At 47.7% G+C, this 26,994-nt stretch overlaps 1 protein-coding gene across 1 annotated transcript in view; it reads left to right on the forward strand.

Annotated features, from left to right (window-relative positions):
* PRKCE (protein kinase C epsilon) overlaps window positions 1-26,994 on the forward strand; it is a 480,453-nt gene that overhangs the window by 420,551 nt on the left and 32,908 nt on the right. The window contains exon 12 of the mRNA XM_002912411.4: window positions 23,618-23,756. Coding sequence (XP_002912457.1) covers window positions 23,618-23,756 — 139 coding nt within the window. The remainder of the gene's footprint in view (window positions 1-23,617; window positions 23,757-26,994) is intronic.

Genomic DNA, 26,994 nt, shown 5'->3' on the forward strand with positions numbered 1-26,994 from the left:
TTTTTTTCCCCCCTTTCCTAAATGGTAGAAACAACTTGGCCTGTTAGTTCTTTTTAGGGCATTCTTTACTCCAGCTAAATGATGTCACTTAATCTTTATAAATAAGGGGTAGGGCGGAGGCGAGAAGACATTCAAATTCTTATCATAAATAAAATTCCTTTAAGTACCAGATACATTCACGTGGTTCTAAATGTGGCTTATTAGCCCTGGGGGCTCGTGTTTTCTGAATTCCTCCAATTGTTAGTCCCTCTAGGCTGTTGAGGATGAATTTAGTTTTTAGCATAGTGCCTCATTTTGCAGTGTGGTTTACATTAGGGCTGGGAGAGGTAGTACCGTTTCCAGCAATTTCTTTTCCCAGAAACCATCACCTCCTAGCAAGTGAAGACACTCATACAAAGAGATCTTCTGAACCAGCGGACTAAAAGACTCGCGATGTTCAGACCCAGAGAGCTAGATTCTTACCAACCAGGAGCTAGCAACAAACACCCACCCAGTCTGTTAATGACGTGCATCTAGCATATTTCACTTTTGGCTTGAGGATTCTTGATGCCTGTGGCTGGAATTGGGTTAGAAGTTATGTTTATAATGTGTCTCTTAAAATGCCACCTGGGAACTGGTTGGATTCTCCTGGCTTTTGGTTGGTGGGTGCCGTGGGAGTTTGCAGATGGGTGGCCCCTTGGACACCACCCAGGGAGGCCAAGCTCTGCCTATATTGCTGTGAGGCTCTTTGTTCCTAAGGCTTCAGGAAGTGTTGTCATTTTGGACAATAGACTTGGGGAACTCAGCTCCCCAGCGTGGAGCTCAGGAAAAGAAAATAGAATTTGGTTCTCAAGCCATAGCACTGTTTAGGGGGGAAAGCACTGAACTCAGGTTCAGAAGCTGTATTTGGCCATAGTTTCTTCAGCCCTGTGAGGAGATTGGACCAGGTGATTCTGGATGTTCCTCTGACGTGGTTCTCAGCTGGGGGTGATTCTGTCCCCGGGGCACAATGGGCAATGCCTGGAGATGTTTCTGCTGGTCACCTCTGGGGAGGGGGCCGCTGCGGCATCTAGCCGATGGAAGCCACAGGTGACACTACACAGCCTGCAGCTCCGAGGACAGCCCCCACCACGAACCATCCGGCCTCCATGCCGGTGGTGCCGAGGCTGGAACTCCCTGCCCTGCTCTAGAGTTCTCTGACGACGAAGTTCAGGTGGCGTGGGGAGGTTGTGAGTTACCAGGTGCCTCGTTCGAGCTAGTAAGGTTGTGCAGCTTAGGGAGAGCGCAGCCGGAAGAGCAGGGTCCTCAGACCCTGAAGAAATCAGATCGAGGTGCTGAAGGCTTTTTGAACCCTTCTGAAGATAAGGGGAAGGCATAAGGGAGAGATTTCCATTTGTCATTTCATTTCCTTTTCTCCACTCTCCAAGATTCTACAACCGAACCTGAGAGATCGTATTGAACTCTTTGTGAAAGAATTCCACCCATGTTTGAAAAAAAACAGAAGAGCTTTTTTTTCCCCCTATAAATGTTAAACCAAGAAAGATTTCGTCTACCCATACCATAGAAACTGGACAGGTCTAAGTATGACCCTCTCTTCTTATTCATGTATTAATATCAGTTTCTACGCCCCAGGGGGCCCTCAGGTTTGGTTAAAATGAGCATGCGGCAGTATCCTTTGGAACTGCTGGCTCCGTTCACAAACTAAAACCTTGTCTCTCCAGATAAATTTTGCTTCAAACAAAACAAAACAAAATTTTTGAAGTCATTTTACCATCATAACTCGATCTAACTAGAGCACCTTAACATCACCCCACCCTTTATAATCTTTTATGGGAAGGTTTATGCCAGTAATGGTTTGGTGTTCTTGGGATTAAAGGGATTAAGAATACACTGGTTGACAATTTTCATTTCCACCTCGGTGCACCCATCGTAAAGTAGACTTTGTATTGTTTATGGCCTCTTGGGACCAGACTGCCTTGAACATTTTATGGCGTGAGATCAGTCTGCAGAGGCTGCGCCCCAGTCCCCTGAGACAGGCTCCACCCTGCGCCCTGAGAGCCCTATTGTCTCTGACTCCTGGGTGCCCAGTGCATTCACTGCCTGTCTTTGACACCCAGACTCAGTACTTGGGAATACCTGCCCAGTGTGCAGCACAGTGGGCTCTGAGATGGTAGAGGTGCCCACAGGGAAGTTACAGGACCTAGCATGGTGCAGGGCTTGTTAGAGGATGGCTAGAAAATGCTGACCGGCTTGTTGACTGGAAATTCTGGGTTGGCAGTCAGGTTCACCAATTTCAGCATGTCAGTAGGTACATTTGTACTGAAAACAGACCAACAGGCCGTGTCTGAGCACATACTCCCGTGGCTCCTTACACCTAAATATATACCCAAAATGACACTCGTGAATGTCTCTGTACAGTCAGCTCACTCACTGAGCAATCCCCTCCTGAAACTGGGTTCGTGGGTGATTTACATGGAGCAAGACGGACTAAGGGGAAAATGATTTGTGCCTGCTCCTTGGTTTTTTTCTTTTTTTACCCCCTTCTTTCCAACTCCTTTTTCTCTCTCCCTCCCTCCCTCCCTCCCTTCCTCCCTCCTTCTTACTTCTTTTATCCTATTGAGGTCTTATAGGCCTTCAGTGAAGTACACAGTTCTTATATGTGAATAAACCTTTCCATAGCTAGACCGCCAAAAAATGCAGATTGAGGTACAGCCTTGTTTCTAGCACCCCAGCAGGCTCTCCTACAGCCCTGCAGTCAGTACCGCCCCCTGGGAGGTAAGTGTCTTGGCCATGGGGAAGTTTTACATTTGGGTCTCTTTAAAGATGACCCTAGTGGTAAAATACCCTAAATAGCGCCCATTGTCTCCCTCTGACCTTGCCTGGGTCCAGGTTGATACGGGAAGCTCCTCACTTTGAAAATGGTTAATAATAGTTATTGAGGGGTTAAATTGTGCCTGGCAATAAGTGTTTTCCATGTGTTTTCTCATTTAGCCCTCGGGAACACAGCCTATGTGATAGATAATACTGTCCTCATTTTACAGATGAAGAAACCGAGACTTCAAGCTGTAACTTGAAGCAAAGAGATCCCATAGGCAGGAAGTGGGGGAGCCACGTGGGAACCTGGCCCTGGGCACCAGAACCTGTTTTCTTTACCCCTGTGCCAACAGGTGTTTGCCTCCAGTATATGTAGAGGGGTCCGAGCAAAGCCAGATTATTTTTCATATAAAATTAAATTTAGTCGTTCCTACTGAAGCTTGAGGAAAGATTCTAGAAACCTGTTCCAGACCACCTTGCCATTGGTCATTGTTTACTGCCTATTGGTCATGTTTTCTGAAACTTCTCTCTGGGGTGCTATGTTTAATCTTTAAGAGGAAGGTTTACTCAAGTTCACTAGCAAAAATGTGCAAATACAAGGAAAGGAAGAGCCTTACAAAGGAAAATACTTGAGCCCCCACCCCCACCTTTTTTTTCTTTTTTGTCTACATACTGCTAAGAGGAAACTCAGAGTAAAAAGATAAGCAAGTCACACATATTAATGTTTTAAACTGTTGCCTCCAATTGTAGGACAGTTATTGAGAAGTAGGAGACTGAAATAAGGTTCAGTGAGATCTTGAAGATAAAGGAATTTGGGAGAAGTGTCAAAAGCACTACCCCAAAACAATTACTTTGGCGGGGGGAGGATGAATGATTTTACCTGTTTACTCTTAGAATCCTTAAGAACTCCATATCACATGGATCAAAAGCAAATGTGTTGGTTTTAAGGTCATATTGTATCTTGTTCCTCCTTCCACCCTCTTTGGTGTTGGGTGATAAGGGTGAGCACCCTCCCAAGCACAAAGAAATCAAGTGGCCAGCAGTGCATGAAGGAGAGAGGGTATTTATGAGGCACGCACTGATCTGAAGGGGAAGCAAACTCGAGGCACTGCCCAGTTCAAGCAGCTGACAGTGGTCAAGCGATTTCACCACGTTTGAAAAGTGATTTTAAAATGTTTGCTTGTAAATGAAGGGATGTTAGTGTCAAACAGTGGACACTATTCTCATTTCTAATTATAATGGTGTTTTTGCCTCTTGAGACATTATAAATAATATGAAGAGACAACTGTCTAGAGAGAATCTCCTTTTAAATACTAAGCTACTAAGCTGATGTTAATATAATCAAGTGTCTCCCCCTCGATGAACCTTACCTGATCGGTACCCTTGACACTGCCCTATGTTCCTTCACCAGTTGGAGAGCCCCGCTTATGTGAAAAATGGCCGTAGAAATCCATGGCTCTGTGTTCATGTTAGAGCTTCTGGGTAGAGGAAAGAGATCATAGTCTTTGTACCCGAAACGTCCCTCATTGATCTAATTTTGACATGCTACAAATTCTTTAAGGACTGGGAGCCAGTCTTCCAGCTGTCTGCTCTTCTGAATCTGGCAAAGATCTTTACACAGTCAGTGTCGTGAGTAGTAAGGGTGGATGTGTTGCATGGTTATATGTCAGGTGGCCCTAAACAATTAAAAATATTTCTCCACTAGCAACCCCCGCCTAATTGGTAAATATGGAGGGTCTTGAAAAGAACCATTTATACACATTCAAATCTTCTCTGAAAAAAAAAAAAATAAGGGATATCTCACTTGGACTATCTCACTGGGGCACAAATAAGACATTTTGGTAATTATTTGCAATGGCGTTTTGCCTGCTTCAGCCACTAAATTGCTCAGTGTTCTCTCTCTGTAGGAATTTCTCAAGTTCTTCCTCACTGCCATACTTCAGTCCTCTATTATGTATATAAACTTTGGAAAATTGGAATTTAGTTGATTTCTACTTACAGAAATTTAAATATTAGAATAAATGTCTTTGGAAGAATATTTGGGAAAATGAATTGATGAGCAGTGCCACGGTTCATCCATTCTGGAGAACTCAATAATCCAAATTGTATTAGAAAGGAAAAATAGGCATAGTCCCCATTATGTGGCTGACAAAGAGGATTGTTTGGTTTCTGATAGACTCTGCTCCTGTAGGAGGTTCTTTGAAACCAGGCAGTAAGTGAACACAGAATGACTTCAAGGGGACATTTTTGGTAACACTGAGTTTAAAATAAAAGTTTGAGTTTATGGGAATCAGTTTATCTGGAACAAAGGAATCTTTTCTGAAGTTGGCACATCAGACCTGAGGCTGGCTATTACCAGGCAGGACTTAAAGGGGGGAAGGGAGAAGAAAAATCAATTTCCTACATAAGGTTAACTCTATATCGTTACGAGGGAAATGAATTAGTCACTGACTTCATCTAGCCAAATACAACTAACTGATGGATTTTTTCCACTTTTTTAAACACTTTTCGTGTCTCTGATAATTCCCTTCTCCTAAGTTCACACATGCTAATAATAAATGAGGACACACATACACACACACACACACCATTAACAGTGCAGGGACACTTAGTAGGTATATAATAAGTAAGGATCCTTTGAGAAAAACAAATGTTCAGCCTAGGACAGTGAGTCATTCGTAATTCACATTAGGATTAAATAAGCGTGAAAATCAAAGTCCATTCCATACATGATTACCACCAGAACAAAATGGAGCGTGAATCAAAATCAAGTTGTACGTGTCTTCATTGTGTCTAAGTGAAGTACCTGCTTAAAATGATTAAAAATTATTTAAGGAAGTTAATCTGTGCAAACAGCATGGCAGATGTAAGCCACAGGGTTGAGGCTGCCAAGTGAGGGTACGGATAGCCCAGCAGGTTGGTTCTTGTAGAGAGGGTTCAGGCCGTGTTGTTTGATCAGCTCGGCATCCGAGCTGGGACACAGGCAACGCTAAGTTTCCAGAGGAAAATTACTTAATGGATCTTTCTTTAGTAAATATTCCCAAGTGCCTGCTGTCTTGGAATCCGACCACCTTCAGCCCACAGAGATCTCTCCGCGTCTCTTCTGAGTACCTATGTTCATTCTTAGTCAACCCGCAGGTTTTTAACTGCCTTCCGTGTCTCAGGCACCATGCAAGTTCCTGTGGAGATAAAGCGGTGAACTCAGTGTGGGGCTTCATCCCTTCCTTGGGCCTAGTTTGGGAGATAGACAAATAAATAAGCCTTCAGATTGCGTTGTCATGAATACTATGCCAGGGGACATCCAAGTGCCTTGGGACCCCGTAAGAGGGGCCCTGAGGCTAAATGGGGGAGCCCATGAGAGCTTCCTGCAGGAACTAAGTGATGAGAGTTGGCCAATAAAGAGAGAGAGTATGTGTTAGAGGCAGAGAGAACAGTTTCTGCAGAAGCCTTAATAGGTACACCTTTTGTCTGACGTTTATCGGTAAATATATATTTTACATTTTAATGCCAGCTTAAAAGCTTTTTCCCCCCCTGGTAGAAACTCACTTAGTGTGCTTGGGTCTCCCTACAGAACCTGGCACGTGGTAGGAGTTTGACAAATGTGAATTCCCTTCCCTCTTGTCCGCCGCACTCACTCCCGAAAGTAACGCCGCCGTAGCAGCCCTCCAGGATGCTGGCTGGCTGGCAGCGGTGAGGGCCGAGGCCAGCAGGCACCGGCCGGGGAGAGGGCCGCCCCGAGGAAGATGGGGCAAGAGGAGCAGAGGCTCCGGAGAATGAAGATGCCTCTCTGACTTACACTTTCCGTAAGGCCCAGCAGGGATGCGCTCCTTTGAAATATGGCTAATATGTCCGAGCGGCAGCTTATGCAATTTTAGGCCTCCATACCCTTAGCCTGAGAGTTGAGGGCCAAAGTATGGAAAGAGCAGGGCTTGAGGGCCAGAAAGCCTGCAGACTTGGGCCTTCCCAGTTAGCTCTGTGCTTCAGCTTTGATTCTAACAGCTTCCAGGTCCGTTCTGCTCAAAATCATTGACCCGTGCCCTTAAACAATTTGTCATTGATATTTCCTTCTCACATTGCTAAAACCCTGGACTCTTAGAATCCTCTTAATACCTTTCCCTATAGCAGTGCTTCCTCCACGTTTTAATAGCCGCTTACTGTTTTCTCTTATTTTGAAGTTGGTGTAGAAACAGCTGTATAGGCTATTTAAAAAAAGAGCGAGAGATTGAGCCCTACACCAGCATTTTATCCTAACCTCCTGCTTCTGGATGTTCGTGGGTCATGTCAACATACATTATGTGGCTACTCTTCGTTCCAGGCTTCTCTTAGAGCGTGGAGACATACTACATGTCACATTGCTTATTCTGCTACCCCTGAATGCTTTTCACCATGTCGGTCTCTGTTCTCCATCAGTTCTGTGCACAGAGTAGCTGATCTGTAAGTATTGTGAGTGTAAGAGGACCAGCACGGTCTCTCCACTCTCAGAGTACACCGGTCTGGCTCCTGAGATAGTTCCAAGGTTGGAAGCCTTTGAGAGTGAGTGGCTGTCATCACGGGCAGCCCGCTACCGCTGATGAGTGAGGGATTTTTAGACTGGCCTGGGACCCGTGGCTTAGTCAGGGGCCTTAGTGCCAAGCAGAGCTCTGGCTGACTTGCACAGAAAAGGAATTTGCTGGACAGCGATGGGGACAGGTCACAGATACAATGGGCAAGCTGGAAAATCAGTGAGAAATGGGCAGGGACCAAGGAGGCTGGACCCAGCCATGCCTCATAGACACGACCGTGGGAAACCATAGCCTGGTCAGCTCAGTCCCTTTACCTACCTGCCTCTGCCTCAAAAGTCACAGGAGGACCAAACTGGCCCAGCCTTGGTGTCCCGTGTCCTTCCACAACTCACACACAGGGGTACCCCCCACCCACATGCCAAGTCAGCTATGGTGGGAAATAAAGTATAGCAATGAGGGCACAGCCACTATTCTATAACTCCTAGCTCTATTTCTTCATTCTCGTTTCCCCTTCTGGTGGTTGTTTACCATCGTGCTGCTCCCTTACAGTGTCGCTTGTAATGTGGTCAGTCTGAAAAAAAAGCAGCAAGCATTCGAATCTATTTATGGGCAGACAGTCACTTTTTGTAGGTGAGGGAGGAGTAAGAAACTAGTGGTTTCAATGATCAAGTTTGGAAATTGCTCATGAAGGGGAATTGGAACTCATATTTGTCAAGCACCCACCCTGTGCCAGGAACTGGAATCAATTTTTACATATTATCTTATTTAAGCATCACAGTAAGTCTTTGAAATGAGTAATTATTATCCCCATTTTACAGGTGAGACACCTGAGCCTCAGTGACGTTAAGTCACTGTATTCACGTATGGCTAAGAAGTCAGAACCCGAGTCATCTCCAAACTCATGTCTGTGAGATGCCACAGCCTCCTGCTCAGTCTCAGGCAGTTTTGCCTTATTAACCTTTCAGGGGCATCATGGAGAGTCCCCGTTTTGGTAAATGTTTCCTAATCCTTATGCCCTTGACCTGTAACCAGTTTTCCAAGGGCCCCAAATCTAGATCTCTGATTGACCATTAAAAATAAGATTGACAGGTCAATGAAATGCAGTTATTGAGAAGTCAGGACTGGACCGCCACACCTTACAACCTTCTGGGCTGGATATTGGGGTGACCCTGAAGTGCGACCCCCAGAGAATGACCCAACTGTCAATCTGTACTGACCTCACCTGGTCCTGGAGTAGGCACTGAGGGACCCCGGGAGAATGCAGACAGTATAGCAGATGTGGGCCCTTCTTCAAGGAGCTTCCGGCTGCTTAGGAACTCCCCCTACCTCCACTGGTCTTCACCACCGGTTTAGACCTACATGGCGGGTGTGGTTTGGAGGCTGCTTTGCAGAGTACAAATCCGGGGCCCCGCCCCCAAGCTAGCAGTGGGCTTCTGGGCAAGGCATTCACACTCTCCAGGCCTCAGTTTTGTCAAACATCCATAAGGTGGGAGTGTTGGTGGTACCCATTCCAGAGAGTTTGGGGGGGACTCAAATGAGATCATGCACATGGGTACACTAGTAAATACCAAATGCCATCCTTGAGCAGATGGCTTATGGTTTGCTCCGGGTGTCACCTGCAGGTGACAGAAGCTATCTCGTAGAATTCTGCAATCTCTTGCAAGTCATCTCACAAAGGCCAGGTATTTAGAAGGTGCTTAGTAAATACTCGTCACTTCATGGAGGAGAGAGGAGGACGTGGGATAGAGGAGTTCATTCCAGCCTAAATGCTCTTAGCACTTTCATTCTTTAACATACTATTTATTGTTATATTAACTGATGTCTCTTTCCACACTAGAACATAAGCTCCATGAGCACAGGGACTTTGTTTCCTCTGTGCCAAGAACGGTATGTGCCACATGGTAGTTGCTCAGTCAATATCTGAAGACATGAATGAATTTTATTTTTTTTCTAAGAAAGGAAAACAAGCTGGCCAGCAACCTGTGGCCAGCCTCTGCCCTGGGACCTCCTGAGCCCTGGGCTGATGATCCCACTGTCCCACAGACTCCAGCCCGCCTTGGGTTCTCACTAGGGGCCACCCACGGAAAGCTGCCCGTGCCTGTCCCTTGCCCCAGCTCCAGCCAGCTCACCTGCAGGGCTCAGGGCACAACTTTTCAGATCGGCAGCTGCTTAGTTGGATGTTGTAAAACTCACTGGGAATTGCTGCCATTTGGATTTATGATTTTAATTGTTTTATAGTTTATACATGTGCCCTGCAGTGATTTTCCATTAAATCAGAACATTTATGTTTCGAAAAAGAGCAGGTATGGTTGTGGGTATATATATCTTAACAGCTAATCTCTGGCAATGAAAACTATTTAACAGTCATCAGCAGATTAGGAAATTAGCATTTGTTTAATTAACCTCCACGTGGGGCTGTTAATGCATGAAAATAGTGAGGTTGTTTTTTAGCTTCATAAGGTGATGGATTTTGCATTTGCATATTCTTAAGGCTTCAAGAGTAATTGTTAGCATCCATCTCTGTTAGCGTAAATGAGCAGGTAAGAAGAAATTGCAAAATTGGAAGGAGACCAACACCACTAAGAAGTCACTTCAACTTATTGATTTTATGTAAAACATACACTGTATATGCATGTATTATACTATATATGCATATATGAATTACATAAATATATATACAAATAATTATACTAAATATTTGTTACATATATTAATACTAGACACTTTATTGCATGTTACATATATGTTTTTGTTACATATATATTTTGTGTATATATAGGCAATGTATAACTCCCCAAATCTCTCTATATATCATGTGTATTAATCATACTGTATATTTATTACATATATAATTTATTATATATATATATATTATCTATACTGTATTATACACACAATAAAGTACCTAGTATGATTAATACATGAGAGAGAGCGTTAATGTTGCCTGGACTCATTCTCATAGCATGTTACCTACTTTACTACATACATACTTCATTGTATATACACAGGCGACGCGTAACTCCCAACATCTCTGCATATATCTGTGTCTGTGGATGTTGATTTGTCTCTGTGCTAGCAACACTGTATACTTTCCGTGTGTAATAAAGCACATAGATAATGGAGTGTGCGTCACGAGGTGTAGAGTACGATTACCATAGCATAGAGCTGTGGCTGTATAGGGAGATGATGAGAGCACATCCTCACAGCACATGTTCATTACCTTTTCAGTTTCCTTTGAAGTTTAGTTTTTGCCACAGCACTTGCTAAAATAAATCCCAAGTCATGATTTATTTCAGAATAGGATATGTGGAGAGCTGAACCACCACCAAGTTGCACATTTTTGTGTTGAATTTGTCCAGGTCACTTGCTTTCTGGCTGAGAACTATACCTGTCACAGACCTCCTCACTGTCTCTGGCCAGCTGGCTTACACCACATACTGGCTTCATTCAGAGCCAGATCAGTAGAAATTGCTACTTGCCACGCACCCTCACGGTAGCTCAAGAATAGGAGAGCTGTGAATGCTAAATCTGAGGGTCCTCTCTGCTCCGTGTGTATACTGCATGCCCTTAGTACCCTTCCGTGACCTTGATTATAATGAAAGAGACTGTTTGAAAGCTGGGTATCATTTTTCCCAACCTTTATTAAGAACCTCTCTCCACTGAACATAACCTACTACTGTTTTCATCCACATCTGTGGCCAAACGGCCTGCTCTAGTGTGAGAATAAATGCAGCCGGTGACTGCCAGCAAAGTTGGGGAAGGAACGGCACGCCGAGTTTCAGCTGAATGACATCAAGAAAATCCAATCCTGTTCTAGGAATGGTCCTAGGGTTAAATAAAAGGCAGCGGATGACTCAGGCTGAACTCAGAGATGGGGTAAGCCGGTGACCACTAGAAGGGATGGAGGCCCCCCCTAGCCGGGGTCTGAGACGTGGTATTGAAGCTGTGCCCCCCACCCCCCTCCCCCACTAGCTAACTGGCAGAGCTCCCAGTGTCACTGCAGAGTTGTTGCTTTCTTTTCTTTTTTCCCTAAGCGGAATTCTGGAATTCCCTTCCCTTCCTCCTGTTGGTGGATTTGAAGTCTACAGTTCTTTTCTGTCCTAGAGCTGTTCACCGGGCCAACCCTGGCACATGACACCTCTACTGATCTGGCAAGTGTTTTCTTGAAAAATACAATTTATCATCACCACCGTCATTATCATTATTATTTCTAAATCAGAATATCGAAGCATAAAGAGAAAATATCAATATAAATAAGGGCAAGTGCCTTTATCTCGCTGAGCCTCAGGTGGACATTTGGGCTTCCTTGGGCTTCCTGAGTTTCCTCTCTGGTTGTCCCATTAAACACTGGGCTTGCTCACAGACCAGTCTCGGCCTGCTTCTCTGCTCAGACTGTTTCAGCCACGCTCATTATTTCTCCAGCCCAAATCTTCATCTGTCACTACCCGGTTGGCACATCCATGTAGATGTCTCCAAGTCACCGCAGACCCAGCGTGTGTGAGCTGACGTAACGGTAGACCCCTGCCCTCGCTCCACAGCCAGGACCTCCCTGGTGCATAGTTGCTGCCCAGGAAATATTCATCAGCTGGAGTGACAGAGGCTGCCTGTTCTATCAACTCCACCAGATTTTGTGCCCCCTGATTAAAAAAAAAAAAGAAAGAAAGAAAAAGAAAAGGATCTCCTTCACCTGCCTCCTCCTCCTCGTGGACCTGTGTGTTCTCTTCCTCCGTTGGCTGCAGGCCTGCGCCCACGAGCAGCTGTGGGGGTGCAAGCACAGCCCTATAGCTGTCCTTAGCGGCATGTGTGCACACGCACGCGCGTGCATTCACATTTCTGATCGGCTGAAGAGCACCACACAGTCTTAAAGCAAATACCTTCTATGGCCAAATTAAACAAATACAAATGTAATACTTCTTTTTTTAAGAATAATAAAATCTGTTTTCTGTCCCTTCAGAGGTCAGTGCATTTTCAGCTCCCTGGCCTCGCATGAGGCCTCTGATATCCTCCAAGTAACTCGGGTGACCCTCCCTTTGCAGGAAGACGTGCTTTCCCTACATCCCCCTCAACTTGCAGCAGAGCTACATTTGTGTTTCCTCAGCTCTTTATCTGGGCAGAGGTGACCTGCGAGGTGCTGACCACTCTTCTAGCACGCGGCTCCTTGTGCGGCTGGACGAGGAAGGCCTATACTTACAAGTTCAGGCAGCTTCTCGCCCTGACCTTGAAGAGTGGTGTGATGGCCTCCCTGTCTGGGAATTCGGGAATGAGGGGCTATAGTCCACTTCCGTGAGGCTCCAGGCACACCCCCAGAAAGGTTACTCTTGGTCCTTTAGCTGGAGTGGCCCTTTTGCGATGACAGAATGCTGGCTAGATTTTGAGCTGCAAATCACTGGGGCCAAAAAAAAAAAAAGAAGACCGGCAGCTCTTACCTTCTAAGGGCAGTGGCGGCGTCCTGTTTGTCCCTCCAGTGTAGAACTTACCATCCCTAGGGCTCTGGCCTTGGGTCCACCTCTCCCTCCAGACCCCTCCTTGAGGACAGGGACCATGTCTTCTCTCTCGGTGTCCTCAAGGCCCACCACGAAAAGCAGACCCTGAGCGGCAGCCATAAATATAGTGGAACGTTACATACTAGGTCCAACTAGGCAATGGAGGCATTAGGATTTGTAATCGTGCCGTTAACTAGACCATCACTGGAGTGGACTTAATACAGATCCATCTCCCCCGGACACTCAACCAGCAGTGAGTGCAGGCACTTTGCAGGGCTCTGGGGACCGTGCTGGGAACACGAAGGTGCAGTCCTTGTTCCCATGGAGCTCATGTGGGGGAAACCATATACTCAAGGAAATAAACAAGCAAAGTCCTTGCAGGTTGTGGTAATTGCCACAAAGGGAATGACCGAGGTGACTGAGATTCAGGGAAGGATCATTGGGGGGAGAGTGGCAGTGGGCTGCTTTAGACAGGGTGGCCAGTGAGGGGCCTCCCTGAGGAAGAGGGGTCGAGGCATAGACCTTAATGACAAAGGGTCTCTTCTCCAGGGAGAGGGAACAGCCATGTGGCAAAGGTCTCAAGGCAGGAAAGTGCTGTTGGACACCCCTGACCCTGTGTTAGAAAGACAGGGAGGTGGTGGCAAAAGGGGGAGGAGGGCCAGCTCGAGAGCCAGAGCAAGCTCTTGGGCTCACTCTGACTGCCATGGAAGCTGCTGGGGTTAGCGGAGGGGTTCTTCCTGAGTGTGACAGGAGAATGGACTGGAGGGTACAAGAGGATGCCAGATTCAGCTGCCTCTGATGGTTTGGCCTTGGTTTTAACAGTGTTTAATAATATGTTTTAATAGTTCCGTATGGTGTCTGAAAGCATTTGTTCGGGTCGCCTGGCTGCCCGGGGCCATGATTCACCAATTCCCCTCCCCACTCCCTGGTTCTTTCATCCTGTGACCAGCATGCTAGGAAGGATCGGACACTGGGGGCTTCCAGGCCCCACCCTCCTGGGGTGTCCATTGTGGAAGACAGATCCTCATAGCGGGGCCTGTGCCGGGACCTTGAGACAGGAGACAGCCTCGGACGCTTGGGAAGCACCCAAGGCCCACAGGCCCAGGTTTGGATTAGGAGGGGGTGCGATGAGGGAGGAAGCTAACAGTCCAGGCTGGTGGAGACCCCAAAGCACCTCGCACACCACACCAGGAAGCATGTTTGTGGGGCACCCCTGAAGAATGCAAGCAGGAGAGTATCGTCTGATTTACGTTTTGTGTGAAAATGCCTGCTGGCAGAGGCTTGCTGCAGAGCGGAAAGGGGAACATTGGGTGTGCAACAGCCAGCACGGCGAGTTCAGACTTCATGGGCTCCAGCTGCCTTCGCTTCCCAGGATCTCAGACGAGAGGGGTCCTTGGGGACTAGCTCATCCAGCCGTCTTTTTTCATATTTGAGGACAGTGAGCTCATAGAAGTGACTTGCTTGAGGCCATTGCTGTCTTTGGCCCAGTCTGTATACTGACCAGGCCCCAAATAGCCATTTCTAAGTACATGCTGATTGACGGCCTGGGGAGGAATGGGGGGCTCGGCATAAATGTCATGATGGTCAGAGGGGCCCATCGCACTCGCTGGGGACACAACTCAAGGCCTATTTCCTGTCAGTAGAGGTCAGGATATTATCTGTGGGTATATCAAGCATAAGAATTTGCTTTCGCTGCTGTGGATTTTAAAAAAAAAAAGTAATTGGAGACAACCTCGGTAGTCAGATAAATTATTGTGCAGGGATTCCAAGTCTTAATGTCCAGGTGCAGCCCCAGGCTGTTTGTTTTGGCTGTGAAAGGGGTACCGTTTCACACCTCGGCTTTCCAGCCGTCAGTATGGTAGCTGAAGGTCTGCTCTCTCCAGACCAGGGGTCATCAGTTTGGTCAGAACAGCATTGCCTAGCTTATCAGTTACATCTTCTGTCCACCTTGCCATGAGTCCAAAACAGCCATCACCCCAACAGCAACACCTATGCTCTCAATCCCACAGAAGGGCAGGAGCGTAGATACAATCTCCACCACCCCCGCCGCCCCCCCCACCCCACCCCCCGCCCCGCAAGCAACATAGCAAAGTGATTCAGAGCATGGGAGTTGATATCAGGCAAACCAACTATGTCTTTCACCACCGGTGTATCCAGGGCCAGGGGCATAGCCCCTCAGGCCCTTCTTCCTCATCTTTAAAATGAAGGAGGTTAGTAGTCCTACCACGTCCCTAGGCTGTTGGTGGGATTAAATGAGATAATGCATTTAAAGACTTAGACTGAGCCAGCGTACAAAAGCATTTGGAAAGAACCAAAATGGTAGTTAACTATTTTGTCCCTAAACGATTCAGCTTTTCCCATAAGGACTCTGAGATTTCCCTGCAGACTGGCCCCGAGTGAAACATTGCCACTGACTCTCAGGTATCAGCACAGCGATGGCAAATTTTGACATCATGTACCTCGGCTCTGAAGCAAATGATGCTTTTCTATTTGACAGAGGCGGGAGGTGCACTGTCCTCGGCTTCGTGCTTGTGGTTCTGCCTGGCCCGGGGTGGCACTGGAGTGATCTGGCGTTCCGGGGGGTGCTGGGGGGCGGCCACCACAGAGGGAGCCAGGAGGAAGGACAGCAGCCAGTCACCAGCATTTGCCCCAGTGTCAAGGGGAGTGTGTTACATTGAAGGGGAAAATTGTCTTTCTCGTGAATGTATGGTTCAATTTGTGAAGCAACATCTGCCCGAAGAGCCTGTATTCTCATCTGATTAACCACAATCATGTGCTAGTCTCCACTATTTGTCTAAAAACAAGCAGCGTTTCTTCATAACCTCCCCCGAGGGCCTGCTCTCTGGTGATCCAAATACTTGGCATCCTGAGAAGTAATCTTTCTAATCTCTTATCTTCAAGTAAATGGAAGAATGCGCTGTCGTTTGTGTGGCTGTTGGGGCCTGAGCTTTGAGGAATTACCATGCTAGAGGAATCTACCAGTGAGCGTACCAGGGAAATGAAGGCATTAAAAATGGAGAGCCTGGGTGAAGAAGACAGGGACAGATGGGTCTCTTCCTTTGGGGTGAGTTTTCAAGTCAAGCAAAAAAATTTTTTTCAATTTTTTCTTATGTGTGAAGGGTCTCCGGGGTGCCAACCCTTCGTTAAATGCCCATGGTTTCCAGGTGAGTTTTCTGGCTGTTATTCTGGGGAAATCTATGACATTGGGAAAGTACAATTTTACAAGTAGGGGAGGAGGATTTTTTTGAGCTAAGATGGCTGACGTGCGGTGGGAGGAGCCCAGGACTCCACCCAGCTTCTGCTGTTCAGGTCCCTGCTCACCTCAGGAGGCTTGGGGCACCCCCCCCCAGTCCCACCCCCTAGTTCTTTACAAGTTGGGGATGATGATGCCCTTCCTGCCCAGGGCCGGTGTTGGGAGACAGATACGGTGTGTGATAGCACCCAGAGAGCCGCAAAGCACAGGGATTCCCGGTGCTAGGACAGCTGCTCCCTGGCTCTGCACAAGGGCCTGGGAAGGTTGCTGAGGGTCTGGAAGCTGTCACATCAGTCCTGATGGGTGACCCTGTGCTGCCCCACCCCTCCTCCTTAAACCACCCCACCCTTCTTTGCTTTCTCCCCTGGGGCACTGGTGTTCCCCTGGCTGCAAGGTATCATTCCCCAGGCCCAGGGGAAAGGAACCCATGATTTTCTCCCCGGGCTGGACTACAAGTTTCAGTCTCAAGTATTCTTTGACACTTTTTCCCCTGTGTGATAGTTACATATGCTCCCTGTTCTTCATCCCACAGAGTCTGTCATTTATACACACTAGGAAGCAGTAAGTGTCTCTCCAATATTGAAGAGTCTTTAGGGACCTACTGACCTGCCCCCACAGGGCATGTGCATTTTAAGAAATGACTGTCAGAGACCCTAGGAGACTGTTAGAGACCGTTAGTTACTCCTGGAGTAACTACCGTGTATCAGGCACTGATGTTAGAACTTTCACGTGGATTACATCATTCAATCATGGCAATATTATCCCCATTTTACAGATAAGGAAATTGAGTCTCAAACATATTTGGGATTTTCTTGACTATCTTTTGAGTTTTTGGAAGTGATCTGTGTTCCTACCTCAAGGGAGCCTTGGTTATCCCATCGTTCCCTAAATTATTCCTTCCCTGCTTCCCTGTCAGTGACTATGACCTTTGGGCCTCTATATTCCCTTTCTCACCACGAAGCCCTCCTTTTTTAAGGCAAAGGAATTTGTGTCCCATCAGCAGATAGCCATTTCGAGCTCACGGATCTTACATTTGCTCTGAAAGGTGGTCATGGGCACTTGGGTGGAGTAGGGCCAGCACTGCCTCTTACCAGCCATGCAAGCATGGGCGAGCAACTTACCTTTCCTGAGCCTCGATTGCCTAAGATGCTTAAAAAAGGGGGTCGATGGTACCAAATACCAGCAGGGCTGGTGTCTCCCAAGATAAAATGGTAGACGACATTCCAGGCAGATGTACCCTTTCCTGACAGCCTTGCTCTCAAATCCCTATTTGGCTTAATGATCTGGACCATCTTGCAGCCTTGATCGCTGTTTAAGACTTCGAGAAGTAGTTGTCCACCAGCGGTCCTGCAGGAGACATTTGACAGTGTCTAGAGCCATTTTGGATTGTCACAGCTGGGGAGTGGGGGTTGTTGATAATAACATCTAGTGTATAGGTCACCATTGCTACTAAGCACCCTACAATACACAGCACAGCCCCCCACAACAAAGAATTAGCCAGCTGCAATTGTCAGTCCAGCTCCAAGGGAAAGAAACCCAGGACTAGAGGGGCCCTGCATAGCCTGTTCCTTACCATCTTCCCCACCGCTCACTGGGACCTCTGGAAGCTGGGGAGAAAGGGAGTTTCCATGGAAGTTCTCGTAAGTCCTCAGTCTAGTGGAGAATACACAGTAAGGTAGCCTTCAGTCAGGTTCCAAGTGGCAGGGGCTATGATAAAGGCATTCTGCCTGGGGAAATGCCCTTACCATAATCAGAGACTCCCCAAATCAAAGACTACCAAACACTATCATCATTGTTATTTAGCATTGTTCTTAAGGTTCTAACCAACACAATCAGGCATAAATAAGTTAGAAATGTAAACAGTAAAAAAGGAAGTAAAAATGATCACCAGTTACAAATAATTTGTAAAATCCAGGAAAATCAACTGTGGAAAACTCCTTTACAAAAATAAAGAACATTCATATAGTGGCAGAGCATAAAATGATAAGTAGAAGTCAATAACTAGTATATACATAAGCAACCAGATAAAGGATATGATAGAAGAAAAGACCCCATTTACAATAGGAATTTAAAATATAAAAATAACAACTTGGATTCCTCAGAAGTGGATTTAGCTGTGATTATCGTATAAACCCCAGAGTGCTTTAAACAGCAGTGCTTTAAATAAGATACAAGTTTATTTTTTTTTCATATGAGTATTATCTGGAGATGGGAAGTCCAGTGACCATTTATGGGGTTTAGTCCTTTTCTTTATGGTCGAAGGTGGCTGTAGGCCTCCAGGCATTATGTCCTCATTCAGGATCTCTGGGAAGAAAATGAGAATGGGTATAGGGACATCCAGTAGGCTGCCGTTAAATATAACAAGAAATGCCCAAGATCTATAGGAGAGAACTTTAAAATGCCCCTAAAGGACACAGACAAGACTTTCATGAATAGAAAGACAAACAATGTTATTGGATAGGAAGACTCAACATCATAAAAATATCAATTCTCTCTGAGTTAATTTATAACTTTAGACATGTTCCCAATAAAAACATCACCAGGATTTTTTTAAAACAAGACAGATGATTCTAAAGTTCATATGGAAAAATAAACAAGAGTAGCCAGGAAATTTTGAAAAAGAAGAAGAGAACCAGCCCTACTGGATATTAAAATGCATCATAAACCTACAGTAATTTCAAACGTGTGACATAGATCAGCATCACTGAATGAAGAGCACAGACATAAGTCCAAATACACGGGGAGCTGGGACCAGTATTTGAAAAAGGTGGTGTTTCAGTCAATGAGGAGAAGATGAACTATCCAACATATGGGGTTGGAAACACGGTTGAATCTCTACTTCACACCTTTTATCAGGCCGAATTCCAAACACGTCAAAGCCTTGCATGTATAAAATGAAGCATCGAAGTACAGGGGAGACCTTGGGAGAATGCTTTTATAACTTTGACATGGGTAGAGCATTTCAAATTAAGATGTATAATCCAAAAACCATAAAACAAACCACCATAAGCAATGTCAAAAATTAACCTGGGACAAGAATTTTCAATTCTTATACCACTCCAAGTTCATTTCCTAATATAGAAAAAGCTCTTTAAAAAACGGTAAGAAACACACTATAGAGGAAAAATGGCAGCAGTTCACACATACACAGACACACAGACACACACACACACCTTTTAAATATATGAGAAAATGCTCAAACTTAGAAACCTAAGAATATACCAAGATAGGGGCGCCTGGGTGGCTCGTCAGTTACGCCTCTGCCTTAGGCTCAGGTCATGATCTCAGGGTACTGGGATTGAGCCCCGCATGGGGCTACCGGCTCAGCGGGGAGAGTCCACTTGCCTTTCTCCCTTTGCCACTCTGCCTGCTTGTGCTCTCTCATTCTCTCAAATGAATAAGTAAAATCTTAAAAAAAAAAAATCTTAAAAGAAATATATACCGAGATACTGCATTCACTTTTCAGACTACCAGAAACTCGATAACGTACCATGCTGGCAAGAAGGCATCGTCACATACTGCTGATGGAAGTGTAAATCCTTCAGCTCTAAGGAGGGCAGTTTGCAACAGCCATCAAAATCCACATTCCTGTTCTATTAGATTCAGACATTTCTTTTCTAGAAAATCTGTACAATTACCTTCATATATTTATAAGCTTATTCACAGCAGCACTGTTCGTAATAGCACAATACTGGAGGCAAGTTAAATGTCCCCTAATAAATATGGCAGAGTGTTGTACAGCCATAAAAAAGAATTAGGAGCCTCTTGATATGCCAAAACAGAAAGATCTGCAATACATATTAAGCAGAAAAGGTAAAGTGCAAAAGATTGCAGGTAGTAAGCTCCCAATTAGTTAAAAGGGGGGACACGAAAAAATAGTCACACGTTCTTATTTATGCAGAAAGTGTGACCGAGACAATACACAAGGAGTGAATAAAATGCAATTGCTTGTAGGGGGAGATGGTGGTATCTGGAGAAGAGATGCAGGAGGGACAATTTTTACTATATGTCCTTTTACGCTTTGGGTTTTAGAAACATGAAGGTATTACCTATTGAAAAAAATTGAATGAAACTATTAATTGAATAAGTAAAAACTAGTCCTATTTGACTCATATAGAGGGGAAATGATTTTACTGTATTTTTTTCTATTAAAAAAATGACCCCATTCCTTTAAAAATGTTCCGGTCCTCAAAAGTACCCTGTCCTTGTATTTGAGGACTGATGGGGATTAACATCTAGGCAGAAGTCCCTCAGTCCACAAGTTCAGTGAGCACCTACTACATGCCCAGCCCCTGACCTGAGCCCCGGGGGAGCGCCCAAGAAGGAGAAGAGCCCACAGACCCCTATCCTGCGGGCTGGGCCTCGGACCTGGCAAGGCTGAGAAATGAGTGTCCCTGATCTTCCTGGGAGGCTTTAGAGACAACTTGTGAACAGTCAGCACTAAAAGCCAACAGGTGGGGAGATCCTGGGGCAGGAACGGGAAGTTGAAAGTCGGGGGTCCTGGGGCAGCAGTGCCGCTAAGGGAAGAGGGAGGGAAAACCAAGAGGGGCACCCTCAGCTAGCTGTGCAGCAAGCAGAATTTCAGGGACACCACCGTCCTTCAGCAGCCCTTGTCCCCTAACCCCCTTGGAGGGAAAGATGGATGTCCTCTCTCTTTTCCTCTGCCCAAGCAAGCATGGCCCTGGGCGGCCTTGGCTCTCGCCTCCACTGAAACCCCCACTCAGGAACTCACTGAGAGCCCAGCACCAGATTGGTTTGGTCCCAGCCATGGGGGTATTTTTCTTTTTAATGAGACTGAAGACTCCTAGAGGAATAAAGTTTTAATAATGGCATTTCTGGCCCCCAGGGGACTTTCCAGCTATACTCATCTTCCCCTTCACTGAGGAAAGGAACATAAGTCACTGTCCCTTCCATGGGACTTGGTTTTGTATGGGGAGGCTGGGCTTTAGAGAAATACAGACAGAGGGGAAATTTGAGGAGGTGAGTAGTGGCAGGATTTCTGGCATCCTCGGTGGGACTGTGTGAAGATGTGCTTTGGCCTGGGGCCTCCCTTCCCACAGCAGAGGGACAGCAGCCTGTGTGCTACTGGCAGAACATGCTCCGCCCTCATGGGCCCCCTGGACCCCCTGGGGCTTCAGTGGGTTGGGGGGGGCAGCTGCTTCCCTCAGGGAGAAGAGGGGGCAGGAAGCAAGGGGACAGTGTGCACCTGGGTCAGAGCAGGGGCAGGCAAAGAGCAGAAGATGGGGAGAAGGAAGACATTCCACCTTCTCTTGCCCCGAGTGGGAATCCTGAGCAGAAGGAAATGCTGAGTTGAACTTTCAGAAGGGCAAGTTGCAATCTTCCAAATCTACTCCATACGATGCAGAGTGCGCCCTGCCGACAAAGCTTTAAAAGAGAGGGCTTTGAGAGGTAGCACGTCGGTCCTTTCTCGAATCAGGGTTGGTGGCCGACATTGGAAGAAGTCCACCAACTCAAAGGGAGGAAGGTGAAGGAGTGGTGAATGGGGCAGGAACACCAGCCTTTGGAGCAGGGGCTGGGGAGGGGAGAAGGACTTCAAATCGCAGTGAAGTCAACCTCCTCGTCACCTTTCAGAAGTCACCTACCTGCTTCCGGCTTACGTCTACTTACTGCTGCCACGGTCATAGCACAGCACACTCTTCTGAACCCTCGCTGTTGTTCAGAGCATGAATGCGGTTTGCAGACCACAGAGGTGCTTTCCACACATTTGTTATTGCTGTTCCTAGTACACGTGTTGCCATGGCAATCACCGTGCGTGCATGTGGGCAAGGCAGCCCTCGATCAGGGAGCATGAAAGGGCTGGAACTCAGCAGGGCACACAGGTTCGCCTCTCAATGACTCCCACGTTTGCAGGTGGGCAGACAGAACCCCCAGTTCCCTCTAGCTCCGTCCTCGTGGAGGATGTGGGTGTAACACTAAAAAGGCCTGCTACTTCCACACTATCTCAACCCTTCGGACAAGCAGGGATGTGTCATCCCAGTTCGATAGGTGACTTCACCTGGACCGTGCCACCCTAGGGATTAAAACCCAGGCCTCCCGTGCCCAAGTCCATGTTCTTCTCCCTTCCCTCCCACCCGGGCCGGAGCTGAGCCTTGACCACACACAGTGGCCGGCGGGGAGGTCGGGGAGCCCGGTCCCAGGGGCTCGGCTTGGTTGGGCTCACTGTTCTTTCTGTAGTTCACAAGCATCTGCTTAGAATAGCATATTTTATGAGCTTTCTCTTTTCTCAAGAAGTCCCAGCTGTAAGCGGAAACGGGGCCGCGGGTGCAAAGCAGGCAGGCCCTGAAGTGCTTCCTGCCCCACCTTTGCACTCAGGCCTGGATTCCTGATGGTGGCTGGAGCTCAAGTCCAGACGCCCGCAGGCCTGTGAGAAAGGCCCCTCTTGCTCTGTGTGCAGGGCAACGGGCCTTCTTTGCAAAGACCCCCCCCCCCGTCACCAGCCCTGCCCAGAGTGGCTGCTGAGGGAGGTCCAGGGTGGGGACCTCCCTCTGACAATCTGGGTCCTTCTATGGGACAGGTGTGGGGTTTGCAGATTCGGTTGGTAGGGGGATTCTTACCCAGAGCTTCAAATTTTATACAAGATCTTACGGGGAACCCCGAACTGTAAAGCAAGAGATCTGCTCTGGCTGAGGCCAGCATGGCCCCCCACCATCCCCCGTGGTGCTCACTCATTGTGCAGAACCACCCAGGTTCTGTAGGGCCTGGTTGTTGCCACCAGCCTTATCTTCCCTGCTGTCCCCAGAGCCTTACCCCCTTTGCCTGCTTGCCCTGTGAAGACTGATCTTGCACATAGCTCATGCTCCCGCAGGCAGGTCTCCCACTGTCCTCAGCATGAATTCCAAACTCCTCTTGCATTCTAGGCTTTTCAGGGTTGGTTTCAACATGCCTGTCTTGCCCCACCATTCACCAGGGCCCAATTCTCTGGTCCTATCACTGCCTTTGGCACCCACCCCATGGGCTTTCCCTTCCCTCCCATCTTTTTCCTTCATGCTCTCTCCAAACCTAACCACCTCTCCAGCTTCTCCTGAGAGTCACTTTGTCCTGATGCCCTCCCAGCCTGCACCAGCCGGCAGTGGCCTTCCCCATGACACGATAGCTCCCATAGTCAGTGTCCTGTAAAGTAACGTCTGATGCTTACGTGGTTCCGGCCGAGTCATTGATGTTAGTATGTGTGAGTCTTGTCCCTCCGCTGATCCCTGTGGTTAACTCAGGAAAGAAGGGGGATGAGTTGCTTCTTCCTCTCATGTCAAGGTCTAAATAATGTGGATTTCAGCACACAGTAGGGCTTCAGTAAATAACTACTGATTTTATTAGACCGCAGCAGTCTTGAGATATTCCAGGTGTTGCTGAAGCTCCTCCCTCACGTTGGGAAGAATGGAGGCACCTTTGGGGGTTGGCCAGTGTGGGCGAGAGCCCTGGACTGAGGTTGGTTGCCAGCAGGTCAAGCCTCCTCAAAGGCTTTCCTTCCTGTAGCAGATTTCCCCGAGATGTGCACATCTCTCCCAACTCAGGAAGACCCTGTTGGGATGGCTGAAGCATTAATCATGTGGTTCTGGCCCATCTTGCAGGGATTTGAAACTGGACAACATCCTTCTGGATGCAGAAGGTCACTGCAAGCTGGCCGACTTTGGGATGTGCAAGGAAGGGATTCTGAATGGTGTCACAACCACCACATTCTGCGGAACTCCTGACTACATCGCGCCCGAGGTAAGACGGTGCATGGAGGGCCACCTTCTTCTGCCAGGGCTGAGGTGGGGTCCATTCCCTTGCACTGAGGTCCCCTAGTGGTGCTGGGGGCAGACTCTAGAAAACCAGGAGAGATTCTAAGGGAGGAGGGAGAGGAGGAAAGGTAGAAGGCTTACTGATTTCTCCATAAGGCAGTGGTGGTGATGGAGGAGATAATGGGCCAGCTGTGAGCAACAGGTCATTCCCCACACCGGGCCAGAGCCTTGCTGGGCCTTACCCTTCCATCATAGTCCAGAACTACCAATGGACTAGGACCAAGAGAACTTCGTAGACTTGTCTCATTGTCTTCACTTCTTAATAACCAGAATACAGGAGCGCCATCGACGAAGGTGGCAGTTAGCTTCAGCAGCTGTAATGTACCTGCAGTAATACCGGGAAGCCTATGCCATTTCTAGCACAGTGGCGATTCTGCACGGCAGGTGCACAGGATCGAGCAGGAGGAGGAAGAGGAAAGCGGGCCTTGTTATAAATCTAGATCAGAGATGTTCGTTGGGGACCTGACCGACGGGGCTGCCTTTCGTGAAGTCGTTTGGATGTTTTGTTCATCATAAAGTGCTTATCAGCGTCGCATTTCTCAAGCCAATCTTGCCGAGGCTGAGAGATACCTAGTGTGATATGATTCAGATTTAAGACAAAGTGTATCATACATGCTGAATAAAAATGTCCTTGAGGGTTCTGACCATGTAAGACGGGAAGGAGATAGCCCCCCCATACGCACTGCCCATGGTGCATAGGTGTTCGTTAGCACAGTACCATTGCATTTCCTTTCGGTGGGCATTGTTTGAGCCCCTGCTGGACACAAAGGATGAAGAATTGACTGAGCATTCCTCACTCTCCTAAAAGAGCTTCTGGGTATTAAGCAGAATAAATAGATACAAGAGACAAGGTGGTATCCTCAGGGATAAGGGAAGGCTTCTTGGAATACCTGGTAGACGACCTGAGTTGTTGAGAATCAGTAGGACTAACTTTGGTGGTAGCGGGGGGTTGGGGGGAACATTCCTGAAAACAACCAGGGGGATTGGGGTGGGGGCAGGACAGCACAGGAGGTTCAGGATTCCTGGGCTCTGAATCCTTTAGGGCAGGGGCTGTGTTTCTGAGTTACTCCCAGGATCCAGCACACAGATCGGGCTCTTAGTAACGGTTTGTTGAATGAATACGTGAATTTGAACTTGTGACACTCCAATGTGAGCAAAGATGAAGGGATGAGAATATTCTTGGCCTTCATTCAGGAAAGGAAAATAGTATAGCTAGAACATAGAGTTCTTAATGCTCACAGTTATGAATAAAATTAGGAAAGAGGACCAAAGGAAGTGACCTTTATCCTAGAGGATCTGTAGACCCACTAAGAGTTTTCTGGTGGAGGGTGTCCGGGTCTCTCAGACCTGTGCCGGGAAGAAGTTGGGCACCAGCAGTCTGGCTCAGAAGGCAGAGAGTGCGGGAAGCACAGTTCAGAGACTTCACAGACCAGACAAGACTTGGGGGGCCCAAGGAGATGCGTGAGGATGGTAAGTAAAAAGTTGAATTCCCTTTCGAACCTTTACCTTCTAAGAGATCTGAAAGCAGAGATTTCAATCAATCTTCCTTAGCAGGAACACTAGGAATTTAATCTTGGAGGAGAAATCAGCAAAAACGAGGGCCCTCAGTTGGGACCTGCTTTTTTACTGTCTTCCTCACTCATTCCTTCTCAACAGAGTGCCTGGTTTCAGTCCTCTGTAAGCTGATGCCAGAGTCAAAGGGTTAACAGGCCAGCAGAGTAGTTAAGGACCCAGCCCAAAGCAAACAGTCACTTTATGACGAACAAAACATCCACACAGCTCTCATGACAGGCAGCCCGACAGGCAGCCCGTTGATGCGAGTCACCGTGAACAGTGCCGATCTCTCGGCGTATAAGGAGGCGCGGCCGCTGTTCCTTCGCATTCCGTCCTTGTGCCCAGGATGCAGAGTCAGCACTACCTTCGACACGGCGAGCAGTCCTGGTCTTTCTGTAGGCGAGTTACGGCTGATAACATAGTACTACTTTCAGCAAGCGCTACTGGGGAGGGGAGGTGAAATGATGCCTCCAAAGCATCGAGCGCAGAGCCCGGCCCACACGGGCACTGGGTCGTTATCATCACTGCTGGCTCGTGCGGTGGGGCGGGAATAGCACCGTCCTGAGAGTTGAGATTCCAGGCTAGACTGGACCCCCGATGCCCCCATGTGACCTTGCTCAAGTCACAACAGTGTTTTAGACCCTCAGCTTCCTCACCTTTCAAATGGGAAGAGCACTTCCTGCCCTCCCTACCACATCAAGCTGTTTTGAGAGTCTAATGAGATTAGAGCACGGAAATGCTTGAGAAACCATAAGCCTCTATTCAGCTAGGAGGGGCTGTGAGGTTCTGGTGAACCCTGAAACCACAGACACCTAATGAAGCCCTAGCTCTTCCCTAATGCTTTTCTTCCCACCACGCACCCTTGGCTAGCCCTCACTGCACCCACTCTCCTTTCCACACACCCAGCGCCTGCTCCCCAGGAAATGGCAGCCAGCCCTGGGTGTGACTGGCACCATTAGGCCCGATGCTTGCCCTTCTGCCTCAGCTCTGAGCCGCTCAAGGGGGTAGCCACCACACCCATGCCCTCCCATGGCGTGTGAAGCCTTGCCCTTCTCACGGCTCCATTGCTGACAGGTCACTTAAGAAGCAGAAAATTAGGGCCAAGCCCCAAAGGAATTTTATGAAAGAGGCCGCCCCAAATGGGAAGGCTCTGGAGTGGGCCTGGGGGAGGGTGGTCAGGGCCGCTCTGTGGTTTCTGCAGAGCCATCCTGTCTGAGCACACATAAGCCACCTGGAGGTCACCTCCCTGCCACCCTGTGGAGGCACGGGACCCAGATCTGCCACCTCCTGGAGGCTGGAGGGTGGCCACCCCAGCATTCCTAGCCCTCTGAACTCAGGAGAGAAGGGCGCATACCCAGCGAGACACGCACAGTGGGCATAAGTGGCCGCTAGTCTCCCGAGTGCTGGAATTGGCCTGGTCACGGTGGGGGGCCCAGAAGCATGCTAGAGCCCCTACCTTTGCTGGCTCAGAGATGCCCAGGCAAAACAACTGACCACGAAAAAGTAGCTAAAATCATGGTAGTATATGGAAAGGGCCTGCAGCTCTAAGGGACAGGAAAGGGTCTTAGGATGTGAGAAAATACGAGAAAAGCTGGGGAAATTCCGGAAAG

The sequence above is a fragment of the Ailuropoda melanoleuca genome, chromosome 4 (genome assembly GCF_002007445.2).
Source record: "Ailuropoda melanoleuca isolate Jingjing chromosome 4, ASM200744v2, whole genome shotgun sequence".
In the NCBI taxonomy this organism is placed as follows: domain Eukaryota; kingdom Metazoa; phylum Chordata; class Mammalia; order Carnivora; family Ursidae; genus Ailuropoda; species Ailuropoda melanoleuca.